Source organism: Chelonia mydas, chromosome 3 (genome assembly GCF_015237465.2).
Source record: "Chelonia mydas isolate rCheMyd1 chromosome 3, rCheMyd1.pri.v2, whole genome shotgun sequence".
Taxonomy (NCBI): Eukaryota; Metazoa; Chordata; order Testudines; family Cheloniidae; genus Chelonia; species Chelonia mydas.
Window position 1 is genome coordinate 91540636 of NC_057851.1, and position 12959 is coordinate 91553594.

General features: G+C 39.1%; 1 protein-coding gene across 2 annotated transcripts in view; it reads right to left on the minus strand.

Annotated features, from left to right (window-relative positions):
* The window catches only part of TRDN (triadin), a 119326-nt gene extending 109128 nt beyond the window's left edge, over positions 1-10198 (minus strand). Inside the window, exon 1 of one of the 2 annotated variants that reach the window (XM_037894715.2) lies at positions 9735-10198. In XM_037894715.2, coding sequence (XP_037750643.1) covers positions 9735-9756 — 22 coding nt within the window. In that variant the 5' untranslated portion in view covers positions 9757-10198. The remainder of the gene's footprint in view (positions 1-9734) is intronic. The other variant, XM_007056294.3, reaches the window with a different exon arrangement.
* Between the last annotated feature and the right edge of the window lie 2761 nt (positions 10199-12959).

Genomic DNA, 12959 nt, shown 5'->3' on the forward strand with positions numbered 1-12959 from the left:
CAACATGTGCTTAAAGTTAAGCATATTTTAAGTGCCCTTCCAAAATACAGATGTTTTCCTGAAGTAAGGTCTGACTTATTTGTAGTTCTTTTCTTACAGGGATTTTCAAAATCAATAGGGTCCCTATTTGACTGAATTGTTTTTTGTTTTTTAAATAGTTGTTTGCAAAATCTTCCTAGTCCTATATTTATAAACTTATCCTTTTTAGCATACTTCTCTGGTCTTTAAAAGAAAACAAAAATAATCCCACCAGCTGCCTAGGTTTCCTGAGCAATTCAACAACAAAATAATGTATGGAGAAAAAAAAAGAAAGGAATCTTTTTCACTTCAAGCACAGAAAAGTTTATGAAATAACAAAAGAAAATATGAAAATCCTTTTGCTTTATGCCCTTTTACATGTTTACTCAGGTAGGAAATGATCTGTTGAAAAAACATGCTTGTCATTTATTACATCTTTGGCCCTAGCACAATATATCGCCATCTCTGCAGTATAGATGAGTGGCATATAATGTCTATAGCAATCAGTTAGCCAGTAGCTCTCACATTTAGGATTAAAATCATACCACCTCATCCCCATAAATCCTTGCCAAAAAAGATGGTCAAGTGGAGCATAATTCAGACTGCTTAAAAGTCTATGTATTTCATACTGCAGCTAACACTCTGAAAGGTCTAAAGGGTCTGGTGAGGTCTGGTGTAAAGGGTACATTTTAGCATATATGCTTATGGACCTTGAGCCAGCAAGCACCTATCTCACATTGATTGTGTCTGTTTTGGGATCTGGTTGCAGGGTCGCAGTAGCCAGGACATGAGTCCATAAAAATAATGCTTTTGTGGTGTTAGTTTTTTCCACCTAAGCCACAAAACAAAGAATTCCTTAATTTGCTCATGAATACCTTTTGCTACAAAAGCCTATAGTAGGTTTACAAACATTCTATATTAAGATGACTCTCTCCTGACAAGACAATCTCTACCCGCAAAAGGGTACTTCTCCACTGGGCTTCACCAGGCAGCACAGGCTGCGGCACAATGGTCTGTCAATACATCACATTCGGAAATTTCCACTGGGATTAGGATTACAACACTATTTAAAAGACAAAACAACAACATAAACAGTAAAAGGCATGAGTGATGTTGTGTAGGTGTGGCTTTGCTTTTGCACTGTAGAAATCCATAGTTGTACACATTTTTGGCTGCTACTGTGAAGTGCACAAAATCTCTAGGAGCATGATTTTTTTACTTTCACTTTTTTCTTAAAAACAGATATATTAATATGCATGGTTGCAGTTTTAAACATTCCAGTTGATTTACCAAGGGTGAGTAACCTATGCTCACATCGTATCATACATGTGGTCTTTTAAATTACTAGTTATACTGTTAAATGTACAGCTTTAAGTCCCATTCTGCCTTCAGATATGCTTGCACAGCAGTTGTAGCAGGAATTGGCAGGTGACCAGATGTCCCAATTTTATAGGGACAGTCCCAATATTTGGGGCTTTGTCTTATACTGGCACCTAGTACCCCCTCACCCCCTGTCCCGATGTTTCACACTTGCTGTCTGGTCACCCTAGGTGAGTCTAAAGGTGAAACTGGGTCCTATATGTAAAACATGTGCAAGTTACAGGCCATATGAGTGCCATAACTTGATATATAGATATAAAATTAGATCTAGAAAACAAGAATGGAATATTTATGAGAAAACATTATGATAGGTTTCTCACAATCAACATAACTATTTGCAAGGATTGAAATGAGATTCAGCTGTTCTGAAGTGCATAGAAAACCACAGCTTAAGTCTAGGTAGTAGAATATAGGAAAGATATTTCATTTACATACCAAAGGATCCAACAAAGGCATAGATTCATTGTGCCTTTGAGAATTTGACTCCAGGCAAAGGTATGGGGATACTTTTGATGTTGAGAGAACACACACATGTACAGGGAGTAGCCAGTCTTTATTCATTACACATATGCAAAGGATTTCTTTAAACTATCTTTGAAGATAGAAAGCAGAGGCTTCTCCAGATAGAAAGTTTGAGTACATTTCCATTACTTTATATTATCTTTTTTTGGAAAATGGGTTCGAGTAGCACTAAATGGAACTTTAAGTCTAGAGACAAACTCATACTGAGCTCTAGAGCGGACTTCAAGAAGGCAAACTACAGAACTGAACTAGGACTAATTCTTTCATTGCCTGGCCCAATTGGGGGTTTAAACCAAGAGGACAAGAGACTTCCTGAAACCTGGTTTCTAAGGGCCAAATCCAGCACTAGTTGTAAACACAAGCAACTCCACTTGAATGGAGTTGTGCCGGGGCTGAATTTGGTCCTAAATGGGTTTTACCAGATTAGACAGTTTGATGTAGACAAAGGCTATGTAATTCCCAGTATGGGTAGACGTACATGTGCCAGCTCCGCTTAAGGCAGCACACTAAAAATAGCAGTGTGGCCATGGTGGTGGCTCAAGCTAGCTTACAGCTACAACCCTATCCAAGCTGTCACCGCCAAACTGCTACTTTTAATATGCTAGCTCAAGAGGAGCTAGCATATGTATGTTTACCTAGCTGGGAATTACACCTCCCAACTGCTGTGTAGATATACCCAATGAATGAGTATATTAGCCTTCCCTCGCCCCACAGAGAGGGGTCCCACTCCTTGTGTTAGATCACCTCTATTCCTCAGAGTTTCTAGTGAGTTTGAAGAATTATTCAATTGACTACCACTTGCCCAACCATATTTCCCTGATAATCCCTGTATTTACAACATGCAGCTGTGGTCTTTCCTCTGTTTAGGGAGTTGCACTACTCCCTGTCAAATCCTGGATGGCGGGTCTAGATTACAGAGCAAAAAATGGGAGAATCTTCTATAAAAGAGATCAGAGGAAAAGGAAAAATATAGGGCCAGACCCTCCACTGGTGTAAATCTTTCTACCCCCACTGCCTACCATGAAGCTGTACTGATTGGCTGAGGATTAGTCTCAGTATCCAGAAGAAATTTAAGACATAATCACACATTACATTCTAGTTCTGCGGATGCTTGCATGTAACTTCTGTTACATCCTTTTAGATCAAATTCCACCCTTAGCCCTGGTCTACATTGGGAGATCGATCTAAATTACGCAACTTCAGCTACGTGAATAACGTAGCTCAAGTCGACATACTTAGACCTACTCACCGCCGTGTCTCCACCACGGTGAGTCGACTGCTGCCGCTCCCCCGTCGACTTCACCTGTGCCTCTCCTGGCGGTGGAGTACAGAAGTCGATGGGAGAGTGCTCGGGGGTCGATGTATTGCGTCTAGATTAGACACGATAAATCGACCCCCGCTGGATCGATCGCTGCCCGCTGATCCGATGGGTAGTGAAGACATACCCTAAAATGCACGTGGTGTTAAACAAGGGGTGGGTTAAACCCACACAAATGTGAACGAATGCACGGAGGCAAGTTACTGGATGCAAACATTTACTGATTTATCCTCTTGCCTAATGGACTAATACATAATCTTGAAATAATCATGATCCCTAATAAAAATATTTAGAGCAGGTCAAGGACCATGAATGTGGGATAAAACAAAGGAAGAATATAACTGACTGCTGATAGTTTCCAGCTAAGTCTTTAGATGCACAGTTCATATCTGCTTACTCACGTCATGTTCTCCGCTACCAGTTTGACAGGTCAATGTAAAGCCAACAGCTAAAAAAGTATAAAGAACATTAGGTTTGTTCTCCTCTGTTAGCTTTTGTTGGCGTACTTTTTAATTGATTTCAAATTAGTAAAACACCAAAGAGCTCATCATTCTAAAGTCTTTAGGGCATGGAACCACTGCTGCTGTCGCTCATCCATCTCTGCATTCTCCTCAGTTTTAAAAGACTGCGGGAGACACCTCTGAATCACAGATTTGACCCTCCTTCATGCACTTCTCTAAAGATGCTACCTTTTGGTTTTACTATTTGGTTGTGTATTTTATGCTATTTGAACTTATCAAACTGCGAAACCCTCAGAACAACTCAACAGGGATGTTGGCAGGGTGAAGGGTTTCTAAATAAAAGTTATTACTATTATGTTATTTCCTAGGAATTAACTTTCTATATTTAGACCATGAGTTTTAATCATAAAACAATGAATAAACAAAAAAATATAAAGTAGGAATGAAATTCTGGTCCTACTGAGGTCAAAGGAAGTTTGCCTTTACTTTCATTGGGGCCAGGAATTAACCTGGAGTGTTTAAAAAGCATTTAGCTGATAAAGTGAACATTGTCCACTTTTCAATCTGCTTAAATAGAGCAGAAACTAGGCAACATTAGCCTCAAAAAGAAAGAGAAAGCTTCTTTCCCTCTGTAAGCAGCTGACCTGCCTCATCTAGGGCAACTCTGGTTTCTCTGACTTTGATGCAGCCTGGACTGAAGCCAGCCCTGTGTTATGAAACCTGCTTTAAAACAGAACTGATTTTTTTTTACTTTCCCAGGTTTTAGCTCTCAACATTGTCACTAAAGCAGCATGGATCAGCTTCAGTCTCAAACCCGTTTATGCTAGGGGCAATGGGTAATCATTTTTTAAAAATGCCTAATGGACAAATGTTTAAAGGTATTTAAGCACCAAGAGATTCTGTTAGGGGGGTTTTCAAAAGAGCCTATGCACTATGTTCCACTGATTTTCAATGAGTCTCCTCAGCTCCTAGGGTAAAATGTTCAAAATCACCTATGTTACTTAAACACTGAAATCCCATCAACTTTCTCTCCCTTTTGTAATAGCCCAACTTCCATGTTCAGACTTCTGCCAGCATAGCTAGGTTGATCAAGGGTGTAAAAATAAAAAGTGTGATCCCTAACTGATACAGCCATGCCAGCAGGTGACCCCACTTTTACCAGTATTGTTTCACTAAGGGTGGGGGGGTGGAGGGGAGTTTTACTACACCACTGCAAAATACAGATTTGCTGGTAAAGCTGCATCCACAGTAGAAGCATTTTGCAGGAATAGTATATTGGTATTTCTATACCAGTAAAGCGCTCCTAGTGTAGACACGGTTTCAGGTTCTGGAGTCACTTAGGTGCTTTTGAACATATTCACCCACTGTGTTTAAAGTAATGTGGCACCTGGGAGTATCTACAGCCAGTTGGTGGTGGAACTTTTTTTAGTGTCCTTAGTGTAAGGCAATGCCTTAAAAAACAAGCTGGATACATCCTCAGTATGTTTCCACCCAGAAAGAGTAGATTTAGTGTTGGATAAAGTTTATAGCTTTTAACATTTGGGGAAAGGAATTCTTTAAAACTTTATTGCTAGTTATTTTTGATTACTACTCTGAATTTAACAGTACAGACAATTTTACAGTGCATAAATACATTGCTGGTATATAGAAAGAACATGGAAAGCTTCAGGATTAAAGAGCTCTAAGAACTCTAGGGATTTTCAATTAATTTTAAACTAAAATATAAAATTTAAAAACTCTAGGCCAGATGTAGAAACACTGTCCTATGTGTGTCTGTCTGTCCACAAAATGCAGATTCAAGTTTGCAGCTACAATTAGTTTGTAAGCATTATTAGGTGCTTGGAAGGAAGTTAATTGTTCCCTCGCAAAAAGGGAGGCAGAGTCTCTAAGGTGCCACTAGTACTCCTTTTCTTTTTGAGAATCAGGCCCAATATTCCAAAATATATTATTCAGTAATATATATGTTACAATCTGATTAGTCAGACAGAAATATCTGCTTCATCCCTTTGCATGGGCAGGATATGCCCTTTGCCTCCTGATCAAGGATATATCAGGTAAATTGAAAATTTTAATAAAGCTAATGTTAAAAAAATTATATCATACATAGGTTGAGAAACAAGTGTCTGTACATCTGGGTATAGTGCTTAGATTATCCACAGATACAAAGTTTGTTTTTAAAGTCATAAGACACAGATAGTGCATAATCAGCAATAACCCAAATTTAGGTGAATGAATCTAAGAATACAGTTTAGATATTTAGCATCCATGCATTCGGGTACATTACTCATGAAAAAAGTTACACAGAGAGTTGGTGGCGGAAAGCAAAATATATCAATGAGTGAAGATTGCCCCTCAGTAATTGAGAATTTAGGATAATTTAGAGAAAAAACAGTCCATCAGGAAAGTATTTGAGTTACTTTCCCAATTGCGCTTCTTGTGATCTTAGCCAAATGAATAAGGAAGCCATTCTTTCATGGTATAAAATATTGTTAAACTTGTTTGTTTTGAACTGAGAGCATTTAGAAATGTCTTTTATGCATTTAACACTTCTGAGTGAGCAGTTGTTTGAGTATCCTGTGTGTGAACTTCTGGGCTATTGAAGGTTACGGGTAGCTTCTGGCGTAAGCACACCCAAAGCATGTGTTGCACATCTTTATGGCTCTGTACTCCAGCCCCTCATGTGTTATTTCTCACGTATCACTGTGATGACCTACATTATTTTTAAAGTGTGCAAACCTTGTTAAACTTGCCTTTTCAAATGCTTTATGACTATATAACTTTTCTTACTTGTCTGCTGAACTGAGCACAGAACAAAAATCCAGGAACTAATCCTGATTTTCTCACTGATAAACTGTGGAACCTCTAGTAAATCACTTCAGGCTAAACTGGCTCATTGCAATCTGCCCTGACTAACGGGCAATGTACAGATGCATAGCTACCAGGAAGACACTAGAGACTGAACTATGACTGAGCATTTGAGCCTCTAGCATCTCAGACAGGTACATACCCAGGGCAGCTAGTGCCTCAGCCGCTGCAGTTACACTCTATTTTTAGCATGTTATCTAGATCAGAGCTAGTGTGGGTATGTCTCCTCAAGCTGGGAATTACACCTCCAACTCCAACAACAGACATACCATCAGAGAGACAGTTCAGATCCGGTTTCTTACTAGCTCCGTGGCGTGCCTAAACCCAGCGTAGACTACTCCCCCTCTGTGTTGGATCAGCTGTGCTAGCTAGTGCATTGGGAGACCAGAACAAAAGCTCTCTTCATTCTTTAAACATCTGGGGAGGTAGGGACTAAGCTTGTGGCAGCTTCTCTCCCTCCCATTTTATGACCTTTAATGTCACACTAGTCAGCACACCGGAGTATGATCCCCTTTATTATTCCCCTGAGCATGCTCATAGTCTGGCTCACAACTGAGCCCCTAACCTGTCAGTATATTTTCCCATTTGGAAACGTAAGGTTTACCGTGCACACAGGTGTGTTGTGAGGATGAAATAGTCAATGTTCGTACTGAGCTTTGAATCAGACCTACGTATTGCTAAATAATAGATTTTATAAAGTGCATTTCTGTTTCTAATATTGCAGATAAATGTTATTAATTTCAACAGCATTACATTTCTGGGGTAAAACTGAAGTTATATAGTGATGAATCATGCCCTAAACATCCTACATAATTAACGCTAAGAAGGGCATTATCTTGAAATGGAGTGTCACAGAAAAGATGTCTAGATATTTGCATCAAAATGACATGACCCCAGCCCACCAGATCTAGAGAACCTTTCCTTAGTTCAGTGGGCAAAACGGCAAAGGGAGCATTAAGGCCTTCTCTTCAGTCATAGAACATATGGTTCCATGCTCTCTGGTTGCCATGCAATGCTAACATGTATGTATGATATTCCATGAGGCAAGTTCTGACTGACAGCCTGGATGATGTGGGATTGTCAGTATAACAAAGATAAAAGGAGCAGAAAGTTTAATACTATTAAGGGCAGGAAGTCACTAGCAGTTCATGCACTGGAAAGTTGTAAGATTTTGTTGCACTGAACTTGCAAGCTCCCTCATTTGCAACAGTAACAACTCAGGAGAGATATACTCCACCATGAAACTTAATTATACCCTCAAATTCAAAATATAGTATGCTGTCATGGATTAAAACTTTACACCACCTAATGAACCAGCTGTAAAAAATCAGATGATCAGTATAACCCTCCTCCACACACAAGGGAGAAGATGGCTTCCACAGCCCTATCAACCTACCTACTTAAGGTCAGTGTGCTATGGAATTGACGTCTATTACCACCTGAAGCTGCCACTGCCTTACACAGGGCCAAAAGATACACATCATTACAGCTGAATAGAGTCTTTAAGTTTGATACAGGGATGTTTAGAGTCTTCTTAACAGTACTAGGTATGATTTTTTTAAAAGAACTTTTCATTTCAATTACCAGATGCCAGATTCAGCAACACAGAAAAGCTATATAGATGTGTAATACCACGAAATGACTTATGCTATTGAAAAGCCTTGTGTATTTCATATTAATTTTGAGCCATTCTTCATTAGAGATTGTCAGTTAGGAATATCTACCATATGCAAGGAACTTCCCACAAGAACAAAAAAACAAATCAAAAGCACTCAACCAGACCTAAGCACATTCTGCCCTCATGCATACAAGTCCCTTTAACACCTGCAGTACTACCCAGCACATGTCTGAGGACAAATATAATCCTCCAGATAGCAAATACAAAATGAGCAGTGTTTTCACCAAATTTGGATAAGAATTCCTACTTGAACTAGCCCCAGCATTTGGGATAGAGCTGTCTGGCTATGTCACCTGTTTTAGTACTATTTGCTGCCAGGAGCAATATATATACACTCATCCAAGCACTGAAGATAAAATAAAAAAAAGCCACATGCTCCTCACCCACATCAGCCTTACGTTTGCTATTGCTAACATCAAGCAAGAACACTGCAAGTTCTGACACTGCTAATTTTGCAGCCTATGGGAAATAGATTCATTCATCAATAGTGAATAATGCCAATCCTCTCAAACAGAATGGTTAAAACTGAAAGATGAAAAGTACAAGTTTAATATACTGAAACACTATCACAAACAAAATACAAATAAACTTTCGGAAGACTGTCAATAAGCCTATTTTTTTAAAAAAAGTCATTATTAAACTTGAAGATGATCAGTAGAGTGATGCACAATGGAAAAAAGCTGGCATGAAATTCCACTAAAAATATTCAATATTTGAGTAAAAAAGGTGGAATTTAAAACAGCTTCCTTCTTGCGCAGTTGTTGATAAAATATTGTTGTGCATCTAAAAGTTATTTAAATATGAATGGCCAGGAAATATTAAAGAATATGAAATATTCATGTGTTAGGATCAATGTTTTGTGGTTTATATGATTACTTCTCATTCTTTGGGCCTAACCCTGGAATAGTCATCCAAACAATGCTCTCATGGGCTTCCATAGGAGCTTTACCTGGATAAGGCTTGCAGGATCAGTACTGTTTACTTTCAATTAATATTAAAACATAGCTTACAAATTTAGACCCTGATCCTGCAAGTGTACCCATGCCTCCACTGAGCCAGATGCAGGATCAGCACCACAGAGCTGATTTCTGATGTTCTGACATGGGTGAAACTCTGACAGAGTTCACTGTCAATTTTGCTGATGGGAGATTTGTCTGCGTGAGGAGTTCAGGACTGGACCTATTGATATTAAACTCAATAGCTCCAGTTCAGTATGCATTCCCCTTCTTGTATCACTTTAGGATCACTGTCTAAGCTATGGTTGCTCAGGTTACATGACCAATGCTATTTTTAGAGGCATGTGGTGATCTAGCTTCACTAACTAGCAGTGGAGTCTCCAGCTGCCAGACAAACACTTCTCACACAAAAACCCACCCTTCAGGAAAACTGCTATTCCCAAAAAAGCAATAAATCACACTGACGTGCTGACTCAATCACACTGTCAAAGTACAAATTGTTTTCAATTAATTATATTTGAAAATAGTTACAGTACCTTCTGTTGTAATCTCAGCCATAGCGGTGATGGTAAGAGATATTCTAAACAGGTCAAGTTATATTGGCAGCTTAGATACTTCTGGGTCACTGACTCTATCAGGAGATGCAGAAATAAAAGGTAGGAGGCCCTCCTCTTTTCCTATTCTGTTTCTTCTTTTGGTGCCTCTCTGAACTTGTATTCTCTGTAGAGTCCTGGCCCCCCAGAACAACCTAAGCTTTTCTCAAGGCAATGCCTACAGCTCAGACTAAAGTATCAGCTTCTAACAAAAATAGCCCAGCACGAGAACCACACACCCGATAAATAAAAATAAAAATTCCAAGATCCAAAGGGGACAGCAGAGCAGGGAAAGGCAGCAAAAAGCAAAGGAACTGGAAAGAACTGTTTAAAGCCCCTGCAGCTTCTCTAATATAATTACAGTTCTTTGCAGGCGGGCGGGGGTAGGTCAGAAAACATGAAATATAGAGTTCAAAGTAACCTTATCCCTATCCTAGCTCAAATTTATTCTTAGCACACTTAATGCTTGGCACATTCTTCCTGGCCTTATTAGGAATGGGGAGGGTCCTATGATGTCTCCCAGTCAACAACAGAGGGTAAATGTAGGTAATTTTCTCCACTTTGATTCCCAATCCTAGTTACTGAGACACAACCAGTAAAGTCATTTTATAGAATAGAATATCAGGGTTAGAAGGGACCTTAGGAAATCATATAGTCCAACCCCCTGCTCAAAGCAGGGCCAAGCCCCAGTTTTTGCCTCAGATCCCTAAATGGCCCCCTCAAGGATTGAACTCACAACCCTGGGTTTAGCAGGCCAATACTCAAATCACTGAGCTATCCCTCCCCACAGCACCTCACCCATTAAAAACTTTACCTTGTTTTTTTCTTCAATTACTTCACTCACCTCCAAAGTTATTTGAAGCATTACAGAATGTTTGTAAATAAAATACTTGGATTAAAAGATATAGGTTATATCCATTAACCTCCACAGTTATTAAGCAGATCAGATTTTATTTCCCAGGCCTAATTCCAGGATCTCTAGCAAGTCAAATTTGGTGCAAAATGTGTTTAGAAACAAACTTTTACAAAACTCAATATCAATATATTTTTTAAAAAGTTCTAGTGGATTTATTTAAAAAAAAACAAATACACTATCCACTGTGGTGCTTGAAATGCCAAAACTGGAGGATTATACTAGTGGGCGATAACATGAAATTGACAAAAAACTGTCCTGGAACCAGCATTCCTCAGCATGTAGAGACAGTCACATGAAATCAGAAACTGACTCTATCAGCCTTGTGACTGGTGAATCTACAGTCATCTCTATTGCAAGGGCTGGCATTTGCACTTTTCATCTCCCCTGCACCTGAAGTAAGCACCTATTTATGTGGCAAGGTGCAAGGAAAGAAGTCTGGCATGGTGGGTGAGAAGCAGAAGGGAAGGCAAATGATTTAGAATGAGTAAGTGAGGACTCCAGAGGAGTCAAGCTGTCCCAGCCTCATACCTGCTTACTTCTCCTAGAACTGCACTGGCCAGCATGAGACAGGGTAACAAAGTCAAGGCTCTGCCCACTGTCCACCCATTGCATTGGAGGGGAAGTAGCAGTCCAAGAGAAGCGAGTAAGGGATACATTTGCACAGGGGAGAAAGGAGGCTCTCTATGGCCCCATTGGCCCCTGCATGACCACATACTACAGATCACAATTTCGCTGGAAGTGAGATTCTGAGCAGCAAGTTGTAACAAATCAAGGTAGGTACTTCATTTGCAAAACCAAGGGCTTTTACTATTTGACAAGCTTTAGTATTAATTCCTATTTCACATGACAAGTTTTATTGCTCATATAGTCAAATTACTAGTACACATCTTTCAGGAGCTGATTTCCAGGTTGTCATGACAATAATGATGAGGGAGGGGGTGGAGGCAAAAAATAATTCAGATTATATTGGTGGGGATTGGGAGAAGGGAGAAGAGACTTTCATACTAATTAAAGGAAACATCTGGAGAGCCATTCAAGTCAGTTTTTGTTAACAAGGAAATACAGAATAGGGTTTTAGATTGTCTGCTAACAAATTACACATTTGGAGAATTTCCCTAGTTTTTTCCCCTCTTCCTTCTCTTCCTCAAATTATAATCCTGTATTTATGATATCACAATTTCCATAGTATTTTATAGTGATGTCACACAGGATTAGGCCTTCCTGTAAACAAGGAACAGGAGCAGATGAATTCTGAAAACCCAATTCTACAAAATGAAACTAAGGTCAAGCAAAGTGTCTTGTGTTGCAGTAAATGCACAGAAACGCAGCAGGGTCAGAGACAAAAGCCTTAGCCCCAGCTCATGCTTCCAAATTTGCACTATAGGAAAACTTGCAGAACTGGTGTAACTTGATGGACCCTGGGACTATATTATCAAAGTCTTACTGCACACTTAGTCAAGGATGTATACAAAAAACAGTATATGTTCATTCTGAACACAAAAGGGGAGTAAAGTGAGGGTTAGGTGGGTGGTGTACATTGGGAGGGACACTAGTAAGTGGTAAATGCATATACAGCAGAAAGAAACTGATTAGATGCCTTCACTCCTCATTTCCTGACTTTCTAACATTTGAGTTTTCTAGAAGGTTTAGAAAAAAAATGTAAAGAAAAAAAATACTGATTTGGAGAATTAGCTGGATTTCAGTGATATAGGCTTTCAACTTTAAAAACCTACTGTGTATGTGTGTGAGGTTTTGTTTTGGTTTTTTTGCTAGAAGTACTGCTACAAATAGAGAAGATTTTCCTTTAGCTCCAGGTCCTGGGTTTTTCAGCCATAGGATTGGAATTCTGTCCCTGCTTATACCCATGACTGGTTACAATTAGGTTTTTTGTGATCCTTTTGTAGTCCTTGGTGTCACAGATCCTTAGCTCGTCAAACTTCAATAACATGCACAGAGAAAAATTAAACAGAAAAGGAAAAAGACATAAAGCATGAAAATAATTTCAGTGGTTATTAATTAGGGAAGAAAGTCACTTTTTAACCAGTTTTGATAGCAACAAAATTTCTGAAAAGGTACATTTTAAAAACAAGACAATAGTATTTTCCCTCATTATAATTATTATTTTTCCTGGTCTGAATGCAAGCAACACTTCTGAACCAATCAAGTCAGAATTGTAGCTGTCAGAGCCAACAATACTTCTCTATTTTCAGTGTTCTTTCTGAAAAATCTAAATGGATAGCTTTTTCATTATG